Here is a 27,037-nt window from a genome sequence, read left to right as displayed (position 1 = left end):
CCACTTGTGCTAAGTTGAGGGGAAACATCAACCTACAGTGAAACCTGCACCCCTAAGTCCTGTACCGGTGTTAGGAGGACCCTCCAGCAGGGATGTGGTGAACTGCCAGGAACCCCTGCCGAGAAAAGGGGACAGGCAGGCATAAGACTGGCAAAAGGTTAGACAGGGAAGGGGGAAAAGTGACCAAGAGGGCAGGTTAAAGAAAGTCCAGGAGGAATCCTGGATGAAAACCCCTACGGTCCAGTCAACCAACCCTGAAAAATGTGAAAAGTTTACGAATTAGGAGCAGGAGTAGGCCACTCGGCCCTTCAAGCCTGCTGTGCCATTCAGTAAGTTCATGGCTGAATTGATTACTCCACATTACCATCTACCCCTGATAACTTTCCACCCCCTTGCTTATCAAGAATTTTGCGCTTGTAGATCACCAATCTTATTCACCACACTTTGTACGTTTACATACATGCATTCTTTGTATTTCTTGTAGTCATCCTTTGCTCCTATCTGATGTGGTACAACGTCCTTCTCTAGTACTAACCAACACTCCCACTCCTTTATGCATCTTATTCCTTTTTTCTACTTTTATATGCTGGTGCCCATCCCCATGCCAATACAATTTAAACCCTCCCCAACCACTCTAGTGAACCTCCCCTCCAAGAACATTGGCCCCAATCCTGTTGAGGTGCAACCTGTCTCTTTTGAGTAATTATCTCCTGCCCCAGAACTGGTTCCAATGCCCCAAGAATCTGAAGTCCTTCCTTCTGTACCATGCCTCAGGCCACATATTGATCCTCCCCATCTTCCTATTTCAATTTTCACTAGCATGTGGCACTGGGAGTAATCCAGAGATGATTATTATTAATATTATTGGACCCTACATCCTCCTATGTAAATGCAGACACTAGAAGCACCCCACCAAAGTTGCTAACAGCATTTACAGGAACCTGCAGGGACAAAGAAAGACCTCTAGGGGGTAGAGAAACCATGAGGGTGATGCCTCACCTAATCGAAGTGCCGCAGGGGAGTGCAGTAGAGTCTGCACAAATACCTGCAGGCAGGAGTGTCCACTGGAACAAAGGGTTGATTAGCAAAGAATCCCCCCCTCTCCCACAGTCAGTAAAAAGAAAACCACCCATCCCCCTGAAGTCAAAAGCCTTTGCATGACTCAGCAAAGCACTGAAGGAGAGTTCAGGATGGACCCCCCACCACTGACTCTCCTGGGGAAAAAAAACTACCTCAGCAGGAACAAAGGCCCTAGGCAGCCATGGAAATGGACAAACGGAAGAGAAATTTCTCCAAAAAAGAACCACATGTTTATTGGGATGCTAAAAAAGGGGCGATTTAAATAAGTTTTAGGATTTGTGAATGAATGAGAGAAATGGATGGTTTTTTTTCTGTATCATATATGTTCTCGTGACCCTTTCAATGAAATGCACTTTTCTCAAATCACATTTCATTCCACTGGATGTGGAGGTGTCATGCTAGGCTCCCAACTGCCAAAAATAAGGCACATCAATTTTGTCATGAACATTGATTTTTAACTGCTGTTGGAGCAAGGAAATGACTTGTTAAACAGATCATCCATGGCTGAAAATTTTTTTTACATACTAACAGATATCTAAGGTGAGGAAGCGCATTCCAGGGCCTGCTAAGGAGGATACAATCCACAAGGGCCAGGATGGTAGTCACTTGACTACCTGGCTGTTCCAGGTTTTCTTTTAAACTGGCTACAGAAAGTTTGAAGGCAGGGTGCCTGTTTGCTCCTGGACTGAGAAGATCTCTCTCCTGTCTGCTCCCATCTCTTTCTCACAAGCCTCTGAATCCACTGAAGACACATGAACCCCAAGAGAGAAAAGTCTCCTCCAGCGAACAAGGTTTAAGAAGAATACTGGGCCCCAATGAAAAGCAAGACCTACCTACAATCAAGGACTCGAAAGTGAGCTTGAAGAACCATAACAACAACTCTTCAGATATTGCCTCAAACTTTTCCACTTTATTTTTCTGCTCTTTGCTGTCTCTATTGGCATGTGTGTATCATATATGCATGTTAGCGTGGGCACGTTGTGTATCTGTAGGCGTTAACCGAATTAGAGTTTAAGTTTAATAAATTTCAACTTTTCTTCTTTAAACCTGAGAAAGCCTGTTTGTGCTGGTTTCTTTGCCTTATAATTGGAAACCGGGTCGTAACACTATATATTAGAGTCACATATTGAAATAGCCAAATTTACGATAAGTCACCATTCTCAGAACTCCTTATTTTGCATGGTATGTACCATTCTTGAAGCTTCTTACATTGTACTGTGTAAGTTTTTTCAGTTTTTGTTCATTAACAGTAAGTGAGATTTAATTATGGATCTGATTGATTGTCTGTAAAACAATTTTAGAATTTAGACCCCAGTACTGGTTAGGTTTTGTTTATCCTAAGTGACCCAGTGGCATTTAGTTACATGTTTGATCTGTGAATACCATCCAGATTTAAACAAAGGCCTGGATTTTGTGGTCAGTGACACAAGAGCATCAGCAGTCGTACTGTACAATTAACACTCACCCACAGACTTTCTCTGGGCTTTCGTACTGAAACATGCTGTGATTATAAAGCCATTTCAGCTCAAAGTCCTCTATATGGGATCTGGGAGCTATGTGAACAAGACAAGCAATGGTGTGTCTGCTTAACCAATCAGATTGGAAATTCGTGCAGAATCTAAACCAGGAAGTATCAATTAAGAATACTTAACTCCATGTCAAATCATGTACTGAAAGCAAGATAGAGAAAGAAAGATGGGATTGAGAGAAAGAAAGATGGGATTGAGAGAAAACGAGACAAAGAAAAAGTAAAATTTTTAAATATTTTTATTTTTAATACATTTCCAGCAGTAATTAAAAGCCGAAGGAATGACTCACTTCTTAAAGTTAATTTTCAGTGCCAGAGAGATTGATTCGTAGTAGTTAAGACTTACGATGCCATTAAAATTTACTTACACTGGAATGGACAAGTCCTGACTTTTTCTGGCAAGTTTAGTGTGTATCTATCACAGAAGTACAACTATCTCACATCATTCCATGTGTTTCAATGCCAAGTCCCTCATTGAGAATGGTATAGCGAAATTTCTGGAGGAACTGGGCAGCTCGGACAGCAACTGATTTCTGCGTTTAATTGCACATTGAAGTCGCTGTTTGATTTACACTTTAATAATGGTGATTGCTGACTGCTTCACCATTATTTCTACTGCAAAATATGAGTCAATATGTTTTGTCAGTATTGTATAGTTTAGGAAGAGCGAGACTCTTCACTTGGCTCTCAGCTGCAGTGTGCATTAAAATAGTCAAAACAATTCAAATCTCCCATGTTTTCAGGGTGTACCATATTTTATGGGTCCACCATCTAGCATAGTAAATTTGCATCACTTGTAAAGTTGCACTAATGTGAAAAGCCAACTGCGCTCTGTCTGCTGTATCTTATGAATCTGCATAGAGTGGATTCCTTGATATCGTGGTAATGAACAGTATGTGACTAATATATGTATCAAATAAGTATGTGTTGTTCATCTTTGTGCTATATTGTATTGCAGTTGAATTCATTGAAACTATTAGTATTCTGCCGATTTCGACTACCCATTTGGAGGACAAGTTACCTTGCTTTATTGTAAATAATTTACAGAAGATAATAGTTGGTGATGCATAGTTCTCATCTTTTAAGAGATGAGCCAGTTTATTGTGCCTTACACAGACTAGAGAAATACAAGATCCTCTTTATTTATAATCTCAATATCTTGTGTTATTAGTACATTAATTAATGTAATGCAATTTTCTATTTTCTTCAGGAAAATCGCTGTTTTGGGTGCTGGTCTAATGGGAGCTGGTATTGCACAAGTCACAATAGACAAAGGTATCTTAACTCTCTTAAAGGACACTACATTGGAAGGCCTTGAAAGGGGTCAACAACAAATCTTTAAAGGGTATGTAAACAGTTGAGCATGATATCCTTTATTTGGTGCTTTTACTGATTTAGATTTAGATAATGTAGCTGTTCAAGATATTGCATGCACAAAGGCTAGTTATATTTATCATACAGGTTTAAATGATTGGTTTACCATATTGAAATGGTTTTTTAAAATTCATTCATGGGATGTGGGTGACGCTGGCCAGGCCAGCATTTATTGCCCATCCCTAATTGCCCTTGAGAAGGTGATGGTGAGCTGCCTTCTTGAACTGCTGCAGTCCATTTGGGGTAGGTATACCCACAATGCTGTTAGGAAGGGAGTTCCAGGATTTTGACCCAGCGACAGTGAAGGAACAGCGATATAGCTGCAAGTCAGGATGGTGTGTGACTTGGAGGGGAACTTGCAGGTGGTGGTGTTCCCATGCATTTGCTGCCCTTGTCCTTCTAGTTGGTAGAGGTCGCGGGTTTGGAAGGTGCTGTCTAAGGAGCCTTGGTGCATTGCTGCAGTGCATCTTGTAGATGGTACACACTGCTGCCACTGTGCATCAGTGGTGGAGGGAGTGAATGTTTGTAGATGGGGTGCCAATCAAGCGGGCTGCTTTGTCCTGGATGGTGTCAAGCTTCTTGAGTGTTGTTGGAGCTGCACCCACCCAGGTTATACTGTTAGATGCTTCTCGTGCAATCTTGTGCTTATGCAATCTACAAGAACTGTTTTGTGTAATTTTATAATCTTGTTATACTGACCTTTTTTGAATTATACGAAACCACAGAATAGTTTTAAGGTTATTTTGAATAACGCAAGTGTATTCATGCATTTATTGGTGCAGAAGTGTGACAGTTTTCAAAAGCTTAATGTTTTCTATCATTGTGAGCATTGTTATATTTTTACTATAATAATAGTAGTCTCTTTGGAATCCTAACAGACTGAATGATAAGGTAAAGAGAAAGAATTTAACATCATTTGAGCGTGATAGAATCCAGTCAAACCTGACCGGTCAGTTAGACTACAAAGGATTTGAAAAGGCCGACATAGTGATTGAAGCAGTTTTTGAAGATGTGAAGATCAAACACAGTGTCCTGAAGGAAGTTGAAGCTGTAAGTTTTTTTTTAAAGTCTAAGTATATTAAATCAAATCTCAATAATATATAGTAGTTGAGTAAGACTTTTCTAGAATTGGAATCTGACGTTTGAACTTTGACCTATTAGGCTGGCTGTTAAATCTCCCTGCTCGACAAAAGCCAGGCAGAATGGGAGTTAAGACTGTGTGGTACTTTTAGCTACTTAGAGTCACCTCCACAGCTGTTTTAACACTGGACGGTTGAGCCGTCCCTCTGACTCGGGCTGATGCTTCATTATAATATGCAAATCGGGGATTTATTAAGCAGAAAGCACCCTGAGGTAATTTTAATATCCATTGTGTCTGCCGTTGATGCTCTGTCCAATAAAACCTACCATAGCAGAACCAGGAGCCCCAGAAAATAAGTAGAAAACTTATTGCTGTGGGACCAGAAGGAAAAGGAGTACTTCTCCAAACCCCAGAATGAAAGTATCATCGTCTTCTGCTGGCCTAGGCTCCCCCCACTTGCAAAATCCTCCCTAACCCCATCCCGTGATTTACTTGAACGTCTGTGGGCAACCTCTGTGCCACCCAATCTCTGCAGGGTAGCAGGCAGCCAGCTGCTTTTTTACACCTTTTAAAATTCACCAGACCTCCCACGGCATCTAACGTGAACATACGAATGAGGAGCACAAGTAGGCCATTCGGCCCCTCGAGCCTGCTCCGCCATTCAATAAGATCATGGCTGATCTGTTTTTGTTTTGAGTTCTGCATTCCCATCTACCCCCGATAACCCTTGATTCCATTGCCCATCAAGAATCTATCTACCTCCGCCTTAAAAAATATTCAATGACCCTGCCTCCACCACCTTCTGAGGCAGAGAGTTCCAAAGTGTCTCAGAGAAAAAATTTCTCCTCATCTCTACCGTAAAAGGGCGACCCCTAATTTTAAAATAGTGCCCCCTAGTTCTGGACTCACTCACAAGAGGAAACATCCTCTCCACATCTACCTTGTCAAGACCGTTAAGGATCTTATAAACTTCAATCAAGTCTCCCCTCACTCTTCTAAGCTTGAATGAAAACAAGCCCAGTCTGTCCAACCTTTCCTCATAAGGCAACCCGCTCATTCCAGGTATCAATCTAGTAAACCTCTTCTGAACCCCCTCCAACGCATTGACATCCTTCCTTAAATAAGGAGACCAAAACTGCACAGAGTATTTGCGATGTGGTCTCACCAATGCCCAATAACTGAAGCATAACATCCTTACTTTTATTTTCCATTCCTCTCGTAATAAAGGAGAGCATTCAAAGGAGAGGGCGGTACATTGGTTAGCACCGCAACCTCACAGCTCCAGCGACCTGGGTTCAGTTCTGGGTACTGCCTGTGCGGAGTTTGTAAGTTCTCTCTGTGACCGCCTGGGTTTCCGCCGGGTGCTCTGGTTTCCTCCCACAGCCAAAGACTTGCAGGTTGATAAGAAAATTGGCCATTGTAAATTGCCCTTAATGTTGGTAGTGGTAGGAGAATGGTGGGGATGTGGTAGGGAATATGGGGTTAATGTAGCATTAGTATAAATGGGTTACCGATTGGTCGGCACAGACTTGGTGGGCCAAAGGGCCTGCTTCAGTGCTGTATCTCTAAATAAATAAATTACCTGCTGTACCTGCATACTAACCTTTTGTGGCTTATGCACTAGAACACCTAGATCCCTCTGCACCTCGGAATTCTGCAGTTGTTCTCCATTTAAGTAATACTCTGCTTTTTTATTCTTCCTGCCAAAGTGAACAACTTCACGTTTTCCCACATTATACTCCATCTGCCAGATTTTTGCCCACTCACTCAACCTATCTATATCGGTCTGCAACCTCCTTATGTCCCCTTCACAACATACTTTTCTACCTATCTTTGTGTCATCTGCAAATTTAGCTACCATGCCATTGCTCCCCTCATCTAAGTCATTGATGTAAATTGTAAAAAGTTGAGGCCCCAGCACAGACCCTGGCGGGATTCCATTTGTCACATCCTGCCAATCAGAAAAGGACCTATTTATGCCTACTCTGTTTTCTGCCAGCCAGCCAGCCAATCTTCTATCGATGCTAATATGTTAGCCCCTATACCATGAGCTCCTACTTTGCTCAATAACCTTTTATGTGGAACCTTGTCAAATGCCTTCTGGAAATCCATGTACAGTACGTCAACAGGCCCCCCTTTATCCACAGCACATGTCACTCCTTCAAAGAACTCCAACAAATTAGTTAAACATGATTTCCCGTTCACAAAACCATGCTGACTATTCCCAATTACCTTGAGTTTTTCTAAGTGCCTAGCCATAACCTCCTTAATGATTGATTCCAACACCTTCCCCACGACAGACGTTAAGCTCACTGGCCTGTTTTCTGCCTCCTCCCTCTTCTTGAATAGAGGGGTTATATTTGCTACTTTCCAGTCTGATGGAACCTTTCCAGAATGTAGCGAATGTTGAATAATTAACACCAATGCATCTACTACCTCATGAGCCACCTCTTTTAAGACTCTAGGATGAAATTCATCAGGACCTGAAGACTTGTCAGCCCACAGCTCCATCAGTTTGGTTAGTACTACTTCCCTGGTGATTGTAATTTCACCAAGTTGCTCTCTTCCTTCCACCTCCTGATTTAGAGCTGTTGCCGGAATGGTTTTTGTATCCTCTTTAGTGACGACAGGATCAAAATATTTTAATTAAATATTTTAAATATCTATAGAAACTCTTGATATCCATTTTTACATTTCTAGATAGCTTCCTCTCATACTCTAATTTCTTTCTCCTGATTAACCTTCTAGTCATTCTCTGCCATTCTTTATATTCTGACCGATCATCTGCCACTCAACTTTGTGCAATTATAAGCCTTTTCCTTAAGTTTGATGCTTTCCTTAACTTCTTTAGTTAACCACGGATGGTGGGTCCTCTTCTTAGAGCTAAGTTTGGCACCTCTCCTCCGCTTTCCACCTGGTAGTTAAAATCTCTCTTTTTTGTTCCGTGGGTGTGTAATCAGCTCCGAGTTCATGTTGACAAGTAGACTTTTACAAATAGAGTAGTAGAATCTGTTTTACTCTGCCCTCTACAATGCATCTTCCTCATCTGTAGAACATTGACCTGCTCTGTAAAGTTGCTTAATGCTCTCAACAGGTTTGCCTGTAAGCAGTTAATCATGTTCAGATGAACTTGATTGTATATTGTACTTTTTTGGATAGATGATTGATGTCTAAATTTTTTTTTTAAAGAAGTAATACTATAATTTTCTTCTGACAGGTTGTGTCTCCTCATTGTATATTTGCTAGTAACACATCAGCCCTTCCAATTGCTGAAATTGCTGCTGTCAGTAAGAGACCGGAGAAGGTAAGTTGATATTCTCCAAATATTAGTGAATAAATATAGACACTTAATGTTCAAAACTGCAACACTAACCCTAAATTTGGAGATTATGAATTCCTTCTTCAGAGAAATGGACATTTAGCAATCTTTGAAACTAGCTTTGTAACAAATTAGCCCATTGAACTTTGGAGTAGATTTTGAGCAACTGTATTTGTTAGATTTTTAAAAAAACTAAGTACATTTTAGAGAGAAAGTTGAATTGCGGAAAAATGTAATAAATTGAAGGTATCTGAAAGTGAATCATGCTGAATTAGAATTTAATTTTGTTTAATCCCAAACCTGTACATGCGGTGGTTGGTTCTCATCCATACCTTTCATTATTTTGAGCACGTGTATCATGACGGCCTTCAAATTTCTCTAGACAAAATAAGTTTAATCACTTGACCCTTTCATCAAAGCTTAGTCTTCGATGGCCAATGCAGCTGTATCCTTTTTGAGGTAGTGACCTAAATTGCATACTCTACTCCAGAACTGACTTCACTATAGATCTGTATAGTCAAAGTAACTTGTTCTGACTTATCGTCCAATGCCCTCAGATACACCTAAGTTGCAACATTTACTGTTGCCTAGATAAAAGTTACAGCACAGAAATACACCATTCGGCCCAACCAGTCCATGTAGGTGTTTACTATCCATGTAAGCAACTAGTTTATTTGCCCACCCAGTTCAAATATCCCTTCTACCTCTTTTCCTTTGTCCAGCTATCCAATGTCATCTAGAATGTTGAAATAGTTTCTGTCTCCACCAGTAACCCGAGAGGTGAATTACACATCCTCAACTCTGTGTGAAGAAGGTTCTCCTGCCCTATGTTCTAAATCTCTGGCATTCAATCAATTATCTATGGTCTCTCATTCTTGATGCCTCAACTACTAGAAACAGTTTGGTTTTATTGACCTAAAAACAAGAAATGCTGGAACCACTCAGCAGGTCTGGCAGCATCTGTGGAAAGAGAAGCAGAGTTAACGTTTCGGGTCAATGACCCTTCTTCGGAACTGACAAATATTAGAAATGTCACAGGTTATAAGCAAGTGAGGCGGGGGTGGGGCAAGAGATAACCAAGGAGAAGGTGTAGATTGGACAAGGCCACATAGCTGACCAAAAGGTCATGGAGCAAAGGCAAACATTATGTTAATGGTGTGTTGAAAGACAAAGCATTAGTACAGATAGGGTGTTAATGGACTGAAGATTGAACAGCAGCAAGTACAAACATGAAAAAAAAACAGTGGGTAAGCAAACAACAAACTAAGATGAAATGAAATAAACTTTAAAAAAAAATTGTAAAAAATGTAAAAAAGAAAAAATAACTAAAAATAAAAGTAAAATGGGGGGCCCGTCATGCTCTGAAATTATTAGTTATTTTTTCTTTTTTACAATTTTTTTTTAAGTTTATCTCATTTCATCTTAGTTTGTTCAGTTTGCTTACCCACTGTTTTTTTCATGTTTGTACTTGCTGCTGTTCAATCTTCAGTCCGTTAACACCCTATCTGTACTAATGCTTTGTCTTTCAACACACCATTAACATATTGTTTGCCTTTGCTCCATGACCTTTTGGTCAGCTATGTGGCCTTGTCCAATCTGCACCTTCTCCTTTGTTATCTCTTGCCCCACCCCCACCTCACTTGCTTATAACCTGTGACATTTCTAATATTTGTCAGTTCCGAAGAAGGGTCACTGACCCGAAACGTTAACTCTGCTTCTCTTTCCACAGATGCTGCCAGACCTGCTGAATGGTTCCAGCATTTCTTGTTTTTATTTCAGATTTCCAGCATCTGCAATATTTTGCTTTTATTTTGGTTTTATTGGCCCTTTCCCATCTTTTCATAATTTCAAACACCTATTATGGTGTTCCATATTCTGTATTTTTCTAATAAAAATAGGCCCAATTTTTCAAATCTATCTTTGTATTTGCATTTTCTAATTAGGCAGCATTCCAGTGTCCCCTCTCTAAAACCTCAATATCCTTCCTTACAGGGCAGAGCATAATATTGCACACAGTAATCTAATTGATGTCTTTATTAAGGTTTATATATAGGCTTATTATTACCTCTCAGTTCTTGTATTCTGTACCCCTTGCGATGAAAGCTAGAGTTCTATTAACTTTTCTTACAGCCTTATCAACCTTAGGTATTGCCTTTAGTGTTCTGTGAACTTGTAGCCCCAAGTCCCTCTGCTCTTCCACAGCACTGAGCCTATTTCTATTCAGAGTAATTACTACTGATATATATTTACCAAAATTTATCACCTGACTTGCCACTTTTTAGTCAATTCCCTCATCTTATCGGTATTCCTTTGCATCTTCCATTGGTCTTCTAAATAATTAACTATACCTCCAATTTTGGTGTCATCTGAAAATTTTGACACTCCTCATCTAAGCCTATGTATAAATCTTTGCTATATACAGTAAACAGAAATGGCCCCAAAACTAAACCCTGAGGGAGTCCAGTACGCACTTCCAACCACTCTGGAAAAACTGCCCTTAATTCCTACTTCCTGTTTTTGCCCTTCTCACCAGTTTTTAATCCAGTTTGCTATCCTGCTTCTAACTCTTCCCTTTAATCTTTTCTAGTAATCCATGTGGTACCTTGTTGAAGGCTTTCCTGAAATCCATGTAGACGACATCCACTGCATTTCCCTAATCTACAATCTTATCTCCTCAAAAGTTGTATTACTTATTTCAACATGATTTACCCTACATTTATCATTGGCAAATTTTCCCCTAGACACAGCGTTTTCCTTTTATTGCCGACTTGCCTTTTGTTGCCAAACCAGTTCTCAATCTATCGCGGAAATTTGTCAATTATTCCATGGACATTACAGTTCCAAAGTTGCCTAACATAAAGAACTCTGTCAAATACCTTTTCAAAAAATCCAGTAAACCACCCTTACTAGAATATGTCATCCATAAGGTTAGTTACCTCACCAAAGATTTCTGGTAGGATTTTGAGGCGTTAACTATAAATATAACTATGCTGACTACTCCCTGTGATACCATTGCTGCTCAAAATGTTCATTTTTACTATCCAGCAGAATGTCTTCAAGCATTTCTGCACTGTGGATGTTAAACTAACTGACCTGCATTGATCAGATTTGTATCCTATGCATATTTTTGAATGTTGGAACTACATTTGCCAAACCACTGATACTACTTCAATATTTACAGCCCTCTGAAAAAATATCAACTTATGAAATAGTTACCATATTTTTAGAGTTAATGAGTCCTTCAGGCTTATTGGTGAGAGCTCCTGAATGTTTTCCCTTTATAATCTGTTGTCTAGGTAATTGGAATGCACTATTTCTCACCTGTGGATAAGATGCAGTTACTGGAAATCATTACTACAGATAAAACCTCCAAAGAGACAACTGCGGCAGCTGTAGCGCTTGGTCTTAAGCAGGGAAAAGTCATCATTGTAGTAAAGGTAATTTGCTCGTAACCTTTTTATATTTCACTTGTCCTACGCTTGTAACATCAACTTCTATAGCCTTAAACTGTACAATAAGCTTATTCTCAAATGTGGAGAGTATTGAATTATGAACTTTTTTAAGCACACCTTAGCCCCAAAAGGCTCTTTTTTGTCTACTCAGATGCATATTATATATATATATATGTATGTGTGTGTATATGGTAATTGTTACTTGGATTGCAGCTCACCACCACCTTCTCATGGCATTTAGGGATGGGCAATAAATGCTGGCCTGGCCAGCGACGCCCACATCCCATGAATGAATAAAAAAAAACAGTTTTTCCTTACCCCAATATACTACTGCTTTTCTACTTTTTAAAAAGTTCAAATGTTGCAGCTCTGTGCCTTGACCAATTTCATGTTTTTATAAGTTATAATACTGCATTTTGAAAATAAGACAACTTTTCAGTCTTGTTTCTTTCTTTTCCATTATTGTGGATAGAGAACTCATTTTGTAAATTCACTTTTCCCCCATGGGTATAATTTTCATTATCATGGTTTTGTTCTGCTCTGCCACCACACTATTGCATTTGGTTCCAATATTAATGGACCTCCTGTCATCATTCTTCATTTTAATGGATAGGTAGCATTTTAAATGTTCAGTAAATTTCTGATAGTTGAGCAATCGCTATGCTAATGTCATGTATGCTACCCGTAGCTAAGTGAAACAGTAGTTGTTGGGTGGCGAGGGGCAAGAGAGGAGCCGGATTTGTAAGATTAGGCACAAAATTATACACCTTATCCTGTTGGCTTCCATTGAGAAATTAAGTTTCACTTTTCGCTATAATTGGTCTTTTGCTAATACCATGCATATGTTTTGTGAATTGGCTGGCTTATTGCTGGTAACATAAACATGTAAAATTCCACAATCTCAGTTTCCATTGACATATTGTTAAAGTAACTCAGTTTTAGATCTAATACTAATCTGTCAAGGTAATGACTGAATCTTGGATTAAAGGGTTTCCAACTTCTTATATTCTATGTAGAAGATGTTGCTGTATTGTATTTGTACTGTCAGTCATTCTTTAAGTCCACATTTGTAGATTTGCAAAGCAGTATGGCATCTTTATGTCTTGGCTTTCAATATTGAACTGTTTTCTGATGTGTACATTTGCAGTGATACTGGTTAAAACTTTTGAGAAGTGCTGTTATGGAGCTGATTGCTTTGATTTGATTTTTTTTAACTTGCGCTTTGGATTGGAAAGACAAAATATTTTGTGACTAGAAGTACAACATTGAATAGTTTTTTCTTGAAAATATTCCAAAATCTTAATGGAGAGAAAGAATTCCCATTAATTACTAATCTGTATGAAGTTTGGTGTATTTATGTACTTTAGGGCTTAATCAATTCAGGCATGTCTAGAATCACATTCACAGTTGTGTCTCTATTCAACATATGGTTGACTGATAACCGTCAGTAGTACTCTTGCCTCTGAATCACAAGGTTCCGGATTCAAGTCCCACTCCAGGGCTTGAGCACAAAAATCATTATTGACACTCCAGTGCAGTAGTGAGGGAGTGCTGCGCTGTCGGAGGTGCAGTCTTTCGGATGAGACGTTAAACCGAGGCCCCATCCGCCTGCTCAGGTGTAAAAGATTTCATGGCACTATTTTGAAGAAGAGCAGGGTCCTGTCCAATATCACATAGCTGTTTGTCAGAGTTTGCTGTGTGCAAATTGGCTGCCACGTTTCCTATGCTACAACAGTGACTACACTTCAAAAGTACATCATTGGCTGTAAAGTGCTTTGAGATATCCGGTGGTCGTGAAAGGCTCTATATTAATGGAAGTCTTTTTAACCCTTTTAACAGTTAACATCTGGTGCCCGAGAGGTTTGTTGGCAGTAATTAACACTGAGCACATGATTTAAGTAATTTCTGACAGTTAATTGAGGCTTAATTAAATATGTGCGGACCTTAAATGGTTCCAAAACAGGCTCTTTGCATCACTTCAGACCAGCTCTAACTTTCTGTGATGAATTTAGTTCCTATCTACCGTGCAAATACAGCAACCACACTGTTCAATCCATTTCAAAAGTGAGCAAGACAGCACAATACCATTTCTGTGAGGCTAATGGTGGATCGGCCCATCATGGACACCAACGTCTGGATTTCTGGGTTTAACCATGCATCTGCCTTCGCCTGAAGTTGCTGTAACATTTGCACATAAATAAAGAAGAGTGCTGTTGGCCTTGCCGTTACATTAACAGCAAATTATGGGCCATTATATTCACTATGTAACCTTAAATTTGCATTGTGTGAACTTAAGGTGGTATGCAGAATAATCTGGATAATAATCGCACTTTATTATATGTAAGTGGACAAGAATGTTTTTATTGTAATGTTAAAACTCTTCTATGATATTGTTATGACCAAGGTGGGAGGAGTACACTGTCTTTTGGAGTTCCACTTCTCAACAGGTCACAACATATATTTAAATGTTTACCCAGTTACCGATATGGTCAATCATAGATTCTATTGTTATCCCAGAATAAAATACACCAACCAAGTTTTTTTAATAAACAACAAAATTATCAGTTTTTATTAAACAAGACTTAACTAGTGGCGAAGCAAAGCATTAACACACAGACTGAAATATGAGAGTTCCCTTTTTACCTTCGCCCCTCACACACCGGTTAACCAAAAAAAGAGATTTTTCACTTTAGAGCTCTGTTACAAAAAAAAAGAAAATACTTTGGCCAAATACTTACTAATTCTTGAAGAATAAAAGAGAAGAAATGGAAAGATGTCAGTTGTCCCTTTTTGGTTTGGCATCCCAAATACGTGTAGACGATTATCTTTCTAAAATGGTTTTTTTCAGGCAACATTGAAGATCAGTTTGGCAGGCTTTCCAGGAGAATGCGTCAACAAGGGTTTCTGGCAGGCTTTTCATGAGAAATGCAGCACCAGTTTCTCTATTTCTTGCACTTGATTCTCAGGAAGTTTTCCGAGATGGAAGAGGGTATTGATGGTGACTGCTCTCTTGACTGGTTTTCTTCAACTGCCTTCAAAACAGTTCACACTCCAACACACTGTCCAAAGCAAAACCAAAAACAATATCTGAAGAGTCAAGCTTCCTGACCCCTATAAAGCTTGATCTGTCACTTCTCTGTAAACATCTTCTCTCCGCCCCCCCCCCCCCCAAGTCAAAAAGCCCCTGTAGGGTATTTATCTGAAGACAGGTGACTTTCAGTAAATTAAAAGCAAAATACTGCAGATGCTGGAAATCTAAAATAAAAACAAGAAATGCTGGAAATACTCAGCAAGTCTTGCAGCATCTATGCAGAGAGAAGCAGAGTTAACGAGTCAGGTCAGAGACCCTTCTTCAGAACTGACAAATATTAGAAATGTCAAAGGTTTTAAGCAGTAAAGCGGGGGTGGGGCAAGAGATAACAAAGGTGAAGGTGTTGGTAGGACAGGGTCACAGAGAATAACTGATCAGAAGGTCATGGAACAAAGGCGAACGGTATGTTAATGGTGTGCTGAAAGACAAAGTGCTAGTACAGAGAGGGTGTGGATGACTGTAAAGCACAAACATTAAAAAACACATTAAAAAAAACCAAAACAGTGGGTAAACACTGTGGAAACAAACTGAAAAACCGAAAAAAAAATAACCATATGAAAAAGAAAAAAGAACAGTGCAATACAGTCATTCAGAGGAACAGCACCTCATTTACCAATTAGGCACACTACAGCCTGCCGGACTGAACATTGAGTTCAATAATTTCAGAGCATGACGGGTCCCCCCCTTTGTATGCTTAGTTATTTTCTCTTTTTTTTTTTCCTTTTTTATTTGGTTATTTTATTTTAGGTTTTTCCATTTATTTAGTTTGTTTCCACTGTGCTTACTCACTGTTTTGTTTTTTTTTAATGTGTTTTTTAAGTTTGTGCTTGGAGTGCTCTGTGCTTTACAGTCATTCACATCCTCTCTGTACTAGCACTTTGTCTTTCAGCACACCATTAACGTACCATTTGCCTTGGTTCCATAACCTTCTGGTCAGTTATTCTCTGTGACCCTGTCCTATCAACACCTTCACCTTTGTTATCTCTTGCCCCACCCCTGCTTTACTTGCTTAAAAACTTTTACATTTCTAGTATTTGTCAGTTCTGAGGAAGGGTCACTGACCTGAAACGTTAACTCTGCTTCTCTCTGCACAGATGCTGCCAGACCTGCTGAGTATTTCCAGCATTTCTTCTTGTTATTTCAGACTTCCAGTAAATGTTGTTTTCAAACAAGACCTCTCAGTGTCCTTTCAATAAGCTCAGTGAAAAAAAATCCATGGAATCCTTTTCAGTTTTCCCAAATAAAACAATGTCGATAATTCTAAAATACATGAGTCCTCAAAAAAAAAAACTAACCAAAAATATAAAAGCGCCGTCATATGTTTATATTGCTTAATGAACTACACTTGCACTCCTGATGTACTGTGTGCAGCAGTCTGTCAACGTAAATACCAGAACTTTGGTTTTTCAATAAATGTAGTGGGTATGTACCTTTGGCACAGTTATAGTTTACACAGTAGGATGGAAGGTACTTTTGTTGCCTTCTAATTCAGTTCAGTGGTACTTCACTCCTCTATCTATTTTCTTCTGGTATTTTTGTCCCCTTAGACTATAGGGCCATTCTGTATCAAAAATGGTAGTTGTGTGACTTGTTCCCAGGCTTCACTGGTCAACAGTGTATTAGAGGTGCAAACGTTTCTTGGATTTTTTTTAAAGCAAGCTATTCAGCTAGCCATGAATGCTGCTATTATAGACTGCTATTTGCTTTATACTGACAGCCTTTTGAACCTGGCCATGTCTGTATGAATAAAGGCTCAAAATGTAGGATCACCTGATTTTTATCTATAAATTTTTAAATTTGATTGTTTTGTACTATTTAGAATGAGAGAAATTTGGGTTAATACAGTTTAAACTGTAGTTTAAATATCACTGATCAGTTAATAGATTGAGATTTTATTTGGATCTTTGGGTTGGGGGCCTACTGAACATTGCAAATCTTAAGTATTTTAGATGTAATCTTTATTCATAATGATCAAATTAAATTTGTTACCCTTTTAGAAACTTTCTGCTAACCTTATTGGCCGAACCAGAATGTGAGAGTGAAGGAAGAGCACTTTTTTATATGATATGCATCTAATCAAACTGTATCACATACTGTGGACTTTTCTTTAAATTTTATTTATTCACCGAATGTGGGCCTCGCTGTCACTGCCCATCTCCCAATTGTTCCTGAGAAGGTGGTGGTGGTGAACCACTTCCATGAACTGCTAGAGTCCTTGTGATGAAGGTACTCCAGCGGTGCTACAAGGTAAGTATTTCTAGGATTTTGACCCAGTGATGTTGAAGGAGCGCAGTATATTTCTAAGTCATGATGATGTATATACTTGGAGGGGGTGGTGTGCCCATGAGCCTGCTCCTTTGTCCTTCTAGATTATAGAAATCACGGGTTTGGAAAGCACTGTCGAAGAAACCTTGGTGAGTTGTTGCAGTGCACCCTGTTGATGGTGCACATTGAACCAGTGGTGCAGGAAGTCAATGTTTAAGGTGGTGGATGAGGTGCCAATCGCACAGGCTGCTTTGTCCTGGATGATCTCAAGCTTCTTCAGTGTTGTCGGCAGTCATCCAGGCAAGCGGAGAATATTTCATCACACTCCTGACTTGTGCTTTGTAGGTGGTGGAAAAGCTTTGAGGAATCAGGAGGCGAGTCTCTCACTACAGAATTCCCAACCTCTGACCTCCTATAGCCACATATTTATGTGGCTGGTCCAGCTAAGCTCCTGGTTGATGCTGGGGGTGTCAACAATGGTGATGTTGTTGAATGTCATAGGGAGCTAGTTATATTCTCTCTTTTGAGGTAATCATTGTCTGGCACATGTGTGGCACGAATGTTACTTGCCACTTATCAGCCCAAGCCTGAATTTTGTCCTGGTCTTGCTGCATGTGGGCACAGACTGCTTCATTATCTGAGGAGTTGCAAATGGAACTGAACATTGTGCAATCATCAGTGAATAATCCCACTTCTGACCTTTATGACAGAGGGTTTAATAGAACTGAGTGACTTGCTAGGCCATTGCAGAAGGCAGTTGAGAGTCAACCACATTGCTGTGGATCTGCAGTCACTTATAGGCCAAACCGGGTAAGGACGGCAGGCTTCCTTCCTTAAAGGGCATTAGTGAAGCAACAGTGTTTTTACAACAATCTGGTAAATTCATAGTCACTCTTACTGATTGCTAGCTTTTTATTGCAGATTTATGTAATTAACTGGATTTAAATTCCCCAGCTGCCATGTTGGGATTTTAACTCGCATCTCCAGATTATCTATCCAGACCTCTGGATTACTAGTCCAGTAACATAACCACTATGCTGCTGTACCTTTAAATATCCATTCTGCACATTTTTGTTTATAATGTTGCACTTGCTTATTGCAATGCACAGTTCACCCCCATTATCCAAATAACACTTGCAATTCATGATCTCTCTCTTTGCTGCATTGTGTGTTCCTCAGTCTCATTGTTATTTTTTGAACAAATTAATGCTACAGGTACTTATGCATAGCTATTAGATAGACAGTTGCACAGTGCTCACCGATATCAAAATACCGGTTGCACTTTAAATGGCAAGTTGGCGTTTTTAGTGTGTTTCTTTATCCTCTCTCAAAAATAGGCAACCATACCTCGAAGTTGCATGGCTCTTGAAGCAGCAGTTTTTATATATTAAGATGACGGAGGTAAAAGGACAACTAGCATTTGTATATTGCCTTATTACCTCTTCCAGTATGCCACAATGCTCTTTATGCACAAAGATTTACTTTGAAATGTAATTACCATTGTTATGTGGGCAAATTTAGTAATTTTTATGTGCCCAGTACATTTCTCTCGATGCAGAAATCAACAAGCACATGAGAAAGGCGACCGCTGCTATATCCAGACTGGCCAAGAGGGTGTGGGAAAATGGCGCACTGACACAGAACACAAAAGTTGGAGTGTATCAAGCCTGTGTCCTCAGTACCTTGGTCTACGGCAGCAAGGCCTGGACAACATATGTCAGCCAAGAGCGACGTCTCAATTCATTCCATCTTCGCCGCCTCCAGAGAATCCTTGGCATCAGGTGGCAGGACTGTATCTCCAATGCAGAAGTCCTCGAGGCGGCCAACATCCCCAGCATATACATCCTACTGAGCCAGCGGCGCTTGAGATGGCTTGGCCATGTGAGCCGCATGGAAGATGGCAGGATCCCCAAGGACGCATTGTACAGCAAGCTCGTCACTGGTATCAGACACGCCGGCCGTCCATGTCTCCGCTTTAAAGACGTCTGCAAATGCGACATGAAGTCCTGTGACATTGACCACAAGTCGTGGGAGTTAGTAGCCAGTGATCGCCAGAGCTGGTAGACAGCCATAAAGGCGGGGCTAAAGAGTGGCAATTCGAAGAGACTTAGCAGTTGGCAGGAAAAAAGACAGAAGTGCAAGGAGAGAGCCAACTGTGTAACAGCCCTGACAACAATTTTATCTGCAGTGTCTGTGGAAGAGTCTATCACTCTAGAATTGGCCTTTATAGCCACTCCAGGTGCTGCTCCACAAACCACTGACCACCTCCAGGCGCTTACCCATTGTCTCTCGAGACAAGGAGGCCAAAGATGTAAGATTACTCAAAAAAGCAATAAGATTTTTTTTGGTCATGGTGGTTGAGGGACCAGTTAGGTAGGACATGAGGAGAACTTCTTATTCCTCTTAGCATTGTGCGGTTAGACCTTTTCTTTAAAAAACAATGCAGTGTCAGCCTGGCCAGACAAGTGGGCCCGATTTAAAGTCTCTTCTGAAGAATAGGTTCTGGTTAGATGCCTGTTGGAGAATTTATTTCAAGTATATACTTTTGTGTGTGGACAAAAACCTTTTGATTATAAAACACTTGGATTGAAAAGATGACTTTTTATTTTCTTTAGGATGGCCCAGGTTTTTATACCACAAGATGTCTTGCACCTACATTGGCAGAAGCACTCAGAGTCTTGCAGGTCTGTTTAGATTGTATTAGCTTGAATTAAAAATGCTGCTGTCCATAAAGCTTTTCCCAACATTTTTGTTGAAGAACAGTTTTGTATGTAAGTTTAGTTTTTTTTATAAACATACATACATACATAATGGAGAAGTTTTCAAAACAATTACTAACAAATACAGCATTGTCTTAAAAGTGTGAAATGTTTCTGTTGTAGTCCTTGTAAATTTTACACTGCAGAAGAAACTTATTTCCATTCAATCATAGATACCTTACTAAGATCAACAGTATGAATTAACTATAATAGAATTCTAATGGCTATTATTTACCAACATAATAATTGTGCCAGTGGGACATTTTAGGCCTAATCAGAAATTAAATGAAGCCTGACATAAAAATTGTTCATCATTTAGATTTTATCCATATTGGGTCGCCACCAGTAAATCCCACTGTAGCAGCCAAAATTTCTTTCTTCCATAGATTCTGTTGTCTTCACTTCTGATCTTGTAGGTTTAGAACAGCCACCCAATGTTCTTGAGTTTGTTTTAACACATGCTGTTGATCACTCTCCAATGATTCCCTATTATCAGAATATGTCTCGTGTTCAGGCTTGTCTGTGCTGTGCCCTGTGGTTGAATAATCTGCCATGTGTACGTGACCATTGGGCAAGATTCTTTAGAGTAGCTGGCACTTTGACCATACCTTCGCATGATTCACCTGCTTCCAGAAAAATAGGGATGGAAATATGAGGAGGGCCATTTGCTTTCATTGAGCTGGAATATGTGATATTTAACATTGATTTGTTAAATTTCCCAAATTTAATGCATTTACCAAACAAGCATTGTGGGAACTTTAGGCAAAGCCTAAATTAACACCCTGCTGCAACAACAGTCTCAGCTTTAAAATAAACATCTAAAGCAGCTTACCCTTAAAGCAAATTTATTTTGTAGTTACTAGTTTTTATTAAAATTCATATTTTGTAAGACTAGTAGTGTATAATACTGTAGTTCTAGCTTATGAACATTTGAGGTCCAATTAATTGTCTTTCTTTCCACACTGCAGTGTTCTCATGTCTTGTAAACTGGGACTTGTAGCTGCAAATGAATAACAGTGTTTAGATGTCATAGTGTAGGTGCTACTGTCCTAAATATAGTGGCTTGATTTTAATTAGTTATAGCACCATATAACTTCCCCTAGATGTCTCATGCACAATGTTTTATATGTTAAAATATTGACATTTTATGGGGGAAAAAAATCTAGGCTCTACGTGAGTTTTCATTTTTGACAATTTTTCTGGAGGAATCTGTTTAGCTATATATATATATATATATATATATATATATATATAATATATTAAAAAAGAACAAAAATAAAAAGGCCTAATTTCTCACTCCATTAAAATTTTCCTAGCTATACTTTTCATCATGGAGTAAAGTAGATATTGTATGCACTAAACTGACATTCCCTCTTAATCTTTTGAGGAATTTTAATTTGGGTTAAGGTCATGAGGGAAATGGGCTTTTGTTTATTGCAATTTGCATCTAAGGTACCAATGATTTACGTTTTCAGGAGCAGGGTGATCCAAAGAAACTAGATTCAATTACAACTGGCTTTGGATTTCCTGTGGGCACTGCCACACTGATTGATGAAGTTGGTGTTGATGTTGCAGCACATGTTGCAGAGGATTTGGGAAAAGCTTTTGGCACTCGAATGGCAGGTGGAAGTGTTGAACTGCTAAAGGAGATGGTTGCAAAGGGATTTTTAGGTAAGTAAAATCAGCTGTGATATAACAAATCTAGGCACAATTTTGCGACAATTCTTCATCTTCCATACTGATGAATAGCATGTTGTCCAAGTATTTGGAGTCCCTTTAACAATTGTTTTCTCACACTAGCTGTATGATTTCTGTTATCATTCAGCTCTGTTACGGTATACTATATAGATTCTAGAGTTGTAATTTCAGTTCTTTGATCAGCTCTGTTTCACACTAGGATTAAATTCAACCCAATATTTATCAACTGATTCCTTCATAATCCATTAGTTTTTTTTTCAAGTTTTCTTCATTGTTGCTTGTCTAGCTGATTCGATATTGCTGCTCCTATTTTTAGGGATCAGCCTATTTTATGTGTTAAATTTCTCAGGCAAAACATAACTTCTGTTGTTTCAACCAGTCACACCCAGCTTCTGACATCTGAATTGATTGATACCATCTGGTGAATCTAAGACTTGCACATTCTGGCCCTAAACTGTAATACAACTCTGTGTAATAGTCCTTAAATTGTCTTCACTTTATCCTAATGCTCTGCTTGAACTAAGAAAATTTGTTGCAAAGTGATACTGAAAGAAAGTGTATGTTGCTCCATCCTCCACCTTGAAAAGGTTGGTTCTCTGTAACGGAGTACCTTTCTTTGTGATTTACGTGATGTTCTAGTCTCTCTCTCTCAATAGCTATTCGTGGTGAAGCATTCCATGGACCCATAGTTGTCTTTTCAGAAACCTGCTCCCTTCCCCCTAGATTCTTCCACTGAGAATGTGTGGCCTCTGTCCCCTTGTTCCCCATTATTCCAATAGTAGAAACAATCTTTCACACTTTAACCTGGATAAAATCCCTGGTTTCACTCAACCCTTCACTGACTGTTCCTTTCTTGGTCTCGCTCCCGCTCATCATGTTGCTGCTTCTACTCCCTTTCTGCAGGAAATTCTGGGCACCACACCCTCTTCATTCTCCAATCGCCCTCTCTATCCCTGACCCACATTCCCCAGTGAACTTGCTCTCTTTTTGTAAAGAGTAGATTGTGAGCTGATTATGAAGGGATTGACAAAGTTACTTCAGGGAAATTATTCACAATGGCATAGGATTTAAATACCAATCAACACATCTTTAAAAGATAATAAAATATGAGTAAAAGTCTTGTGAAAAGTATGTTTATTGAAACAATTAAATGTTATAGTGCAATATTGAGAATTATAGGTCTTTGATTCTTATTTACTAGAAACAAAGTAATCAAATTCAATTTTAATTCTTTCAATTTCAGGCCGAAAGGCAGGAAAAGGTTGCTACCTTTACCAGGCAGGTGTGAAACGCAAATCTTTGAATCCAGGTGCTAAGGAAATTCTAGACCGCTTTAAACTGCCTGCTAGCCTTGAGGTGTAAGTAAAATGTAAAATATTCTGTAAATCCTTCAAATGCAGCAAGTTGATTGGAGGACCAATTTCATTTATACTCACTTAATTCCATAGTTTATGATAACTTGTATCAACAAATGGTTGGCAATAAATAGTCCAGTAACTATTTTTTAAAGCTTGCATTTATACAGCACCTTTCATGTCTTCAAAATGTCCCAAAAAGCATTTGGGGACAATGAATTACTTTTGAAGCGTTGTCACCACTGTTTATAACTAGATCAGTGCAGTGACCCATTCTGCCACATACTGGAAGATCATGGTTTAAAGAAAGAAGTGGCTTGCATTTATTTGGCGGCTTTAATCATAACTTCAGGACATCCCAAAGCACTGTACAGCGAATGAACTACTTTTTAAAGCGTAGTCACTGTCAATGTACGCTAAGCTGCATGGATGTGCAGCCGAGTAGCAATCCATAATGTACCGTTCAGAGAACAAACAAACCGGGGCCAAGCCATTCCCTTTTAAGATGTGCACCACATAGAAATCTTAGAGACTGCGCAGTGCAACAAGCAGAAATTAGAGGGAATATTGGTCACTGTTGTAATATACGGTTTGGCTCTGCCCCTCCAATTCTTGTGTCTTCTGTATCCTCAATTTTTGTTTCTCCACCATTGGTGCCTGTGCCTTCAGCTGTCTAGGTCCTAAGCTTTAGAATGCTCTCCCTAAACCTCTCCCCTTTCTACCTCGTTCTCCTCCTTCAGAACGCTCCTTAAAATCTACCTCCTTGACCAAGCTTTTGGTCACCTGTCCTAGTAGCTCCTCACTCAGTGTCTTGCTAATTTGTTAATGCTACTGTGAAGCACCCTGGGATGTTTTATTATGTTAAAAGTGCTACATAAATGCAAAGTGTTGCTTTGGCTCATACTTGTATTTGTTCTTTACTGCAGTGGATCTAGTTTAAGATCATCTGGTTTCTTATTGAATATAAATCATTCAGTAAGTTTGTTTAAATGCAAATGCTCGCTGGTTTCATGTTCTATGGATATTTAAACAGATTGTAACCACTTTTGGCTGAGTAATCATATAAGTAGCAGGTGTACTGTTTTTCTACATTGGTGCCTTTGGTACAAATGGAGCAATTTTACACAATGATCCTAAATGTTCATACACTGATGTTTTATATTGTGTGTATGCTTATGGAGGATAGAGAATAATGGGGACATAGAAATGTAGTCTGCTTTGATCACGTGAAAAAAATTATCCAGAATTTTCAGCCTGTAACTTTGGACCAACTACTTGAAGTACTCTATTCTGCACTGACACTACCCTGTCACTGACTTGATTTCTTCCCTTCCAGTTCATCAGATGAAGATATTCAATTGCGGTTGGTGTCAAGATTTGTGAACGAGGCAGTATTGTGTCTTCAGGATGGAATATTAAGTGACCCAATTGAGGGAGATATTGGTGCTGTTTTTGGCCTAGGGTTCCCACCATGCCTTGGAGGTAAAGCATTTGCTAAACTTGAAAAGATCCACTACTGTATATGAACTACTAAGCAACTTGTATCTCAGGTTTTTGTGTTTTCCCAGAACTGTGAAAGCTTATAATTTAAAACAAAGGCTGCTAAATATGAACTGTGGAGAGCATTTGATGCAAAGCCAATTATATGTTTACTTTATTTTACTAGAAAATTCCATGGAGTTTTATCTGAAGAGCGCTTTTTTAAGTTTAAAATTACTAGATACTATTTTGACATAATTGCTAATTTATATTGAATTTTGCATCAAAATTGAGCTGTGTTCTTTGGTACTTTGTTTTTTTTCTTTGAATTCCAGTCATTTCGGTACTTTGCTGTAGAAGCAAAGATTTTGCTAGATTTATGGACTTGGTTTTGAAGTAAAGCTGTTGGTGAAATAACCAATACATGAGACAAAATGTTCCCATTTGTTAATGTCTCCCACTTGAAATCTTTGTCTTGAACGTCAAGCATTCTGGCAGACATTCTGGTGGTAATGTCAAATTACGTCAAGGTAATTGGAGGTAGGGGACAGGGAGGGAGTGAGGTAGAGAGACAGAATGGGTAAACAGGAAAATCAAAAAAAATGAAACTTATTTGGGCAGAGTCCACTCACTTTTCTGAATATGCACTAGCAGCTTGAATCCTCACCTGCCGCTAATGCAGTGTGCACATAATTTACCATCCATGCTGAGTGAAAAATGCTGGTGAAACCCTCCGGCACATATATAGATTACCCATCAGCTTTTTTTAAGAAACCATTCCCATTATGATATTGACTAGTAAAGTAGTACACAGCATTGGTTTTGCTTCCAATGGCTATCTAGCAACTTTTGTATATGTATGGAATAGGAGAGGACAAGATTGGACATGGCACTGGATGCCCCTTAGTTGAATAGGTTGCTGACAATGTCTAGACTGAAGTGAATCTGAGTTACTTGAGTGAGTTACTGGACAAAACCTGGCACCTGTTGAACTGCACTCTTCAGAGGAGTGAAAACTGAATTGGAGGGTAGAGAGAGGAGGAAAAGAATGTTTTTTGATTTGCTTTGGGAGGAGGAGAAAGTATGTTTTACTACACAATTACCTGCAGAATTTCAATTAATGAACATGCTTTCTCCTTCTCCCAAAGCAAATGAAAATAATTGTATGCAAGTACTGTTGGGATTGTGTATTTTAACTGGTCATGGAGTTTATATTTAACAGGATGCTAAATTTTGAATATACAGTCTGATTTATTGCAGCTGTTCTGTCCCAGAGATGCATTTGAATGGATCATGCAAAAAAATATGAAAAAGTATTATCACTACAGTAGCCAAATATTTACAATGTATAAAGTAGGAGTCACTGTTGCAGTATTACACACAGTAAATAATTCACTTATTTAAATGTCATTCAGAATTAAATTAATTTTTACTGGGTTTCATCCACTTTAGGACCATTCAAATTTTTAGATTCCTATGGAGCAAGCACACTGGTTGACAAGATGAAAAAATATGAAAGTGTTTACGGCAGTGAGTTCACACCTTGTCAGATGCTTCTGGACTACGCGAAGGACAGGAGCAAGAAATTCCGTCACTAAGATGAAGCTTATACCTATCTACATAACAGAATTCACCCAATTAAAAAAAAGTGTACATAATTGCTGAATGCGACCATTTTCACAAGGTTGCAATCACGTTTCTCTTGTATACATAGTTTCATCTGAACTGTTGATATACAGTGATTATACCTGTTTTTAATACTGGATATTTTAGTCAGTCAATCAGCTTTGATTAGTGCCTTCAACTGCAACTTCTTTAGCAGCACTTATACATAACGTACAATTTCAATGCTGTTCAATTTTGCTCTTAATATTTTTGAAGATTTGTTTCCAGCATTTGTTTGTGGAGCTTGCTAAGTTCATAGCAAATTTGTCTACTCCTTGAGGGTAGCAATAAGGCCATTCCAATGCAATGTTATAACATTAAAAAATTGATTGTAATACTCTGTCCCTTATTTAATAACACTAGGTTGGCATGGTGCTTATCATGATGTTTTAAAGCAACTTTGTGGGTTGGCATTCTGGCACAAGAATCTGTTTCAAGAGGAGGAAGATTCTCTTAAGTTTCTTTATCAACCAATAAATGTTGAAATTTGGCAAGCAACTCAAAATGCATTGAATTTAAAATCTGAACATTTGTTTTAAATGCAGCAATTTTATGACTAGAAAGAAACCGTTCTTGCATTTCCAAAGCCATTGTCCATCTTGAGGTTATACACATATAGATCTAGCATTATCCAATTCTCTACTGATCAGCTGAAGACAGTCCAAACACTAGCTGGCAAGTATAACACTATTTTGTTGGCTTTTTATTGCTGTCTTATAAATGAATACCAGCTGTAAAACTGTAGTTTATGATTATGCTAATGGAAGTTTCCCAGACAGTTCCATTAGTGAAACCTTTGTTCATATGACTTAGTAACGCAGTAGCAATGAGTGATCCAAGTTTACAAGACACTGACCCTTGCTGGAAATGTGTGGATATCGGGTGAGATTG

General features: G+C 39.0%; 1 protein-coding gene across 1 annotated transcript in view; it reads left to right on the top strand.

Moving 5' to 3' along the window:
- The window catches only part of hadhab (hydroxyacyl-CoA dehydrogenase trifunctional multienzyme complex subunit alpha b), a 90,732-nt gene extending 64,251 nt beyond the window's left edge, over positions 1 to 26,481 (top strand). Inside the window, exons 12-20 of the mRNA XM_068024070.1 lie at positions 3,819 to 3,953; positions 4,861 to 5,032; positions 8,281 to 8,367; positions 11,679 to 11,819; positions 19,806 to 19,874; positions 21,425 to 21,620; positions 22,891 to 23,005; positions 24,339 to 24,484; positions 25,934 to 26,481. Coding sequence (XP_067880171.1) covers positions 3,819 to 3,953; positions 4,861 to 5,032; positions 8,281 to 8,367; positions 11,679 to 11,819; positions 19,806 to 19,874; positions 21,425 to 21,620; positions 22,891 to 23,005; positions 24,339 to 24,484; positions 25,934 to 26,079 — 1,207 coding nt within the window. The 3' untranslated portion in view covers positions 26,080 to 26,481. The remainder of the gene's footprint in view (positions 1 to 3,818; positions 3,954 to 4,860; positions 5,033 to 8,280; positions 8,368 to 11,678; positions 11,820 to 19,805; positions 19,875 to 21,424; positions 21,621 to 22,890; positions 23,006 to 24,338; positions 24,485 to 25,933) is intronic.
- Positions 26,482 to 27,037: the final 556 nt, after the last annotated feature.

Source organism: Heterodontus francisci, chromosome 3 (genome assembly GCF_036365525.1).
Source record: "Heterodontus francisci isolate sHetFra1 chromosome 3, sHetFra1.hap1, whole genome shotgun sequence".
NCBI lineage: Eukaryota > Metazoa > Chordata > Chondrichthyes > Heterodontiformes > Heterodontidae > Heterodontus > Heterodontus francisci.
The sequence above is the reverse complement of the archived record's forward strand: the minus strand, read 5'-3'. Positions and strand labels throughout refer to the sequence as shown.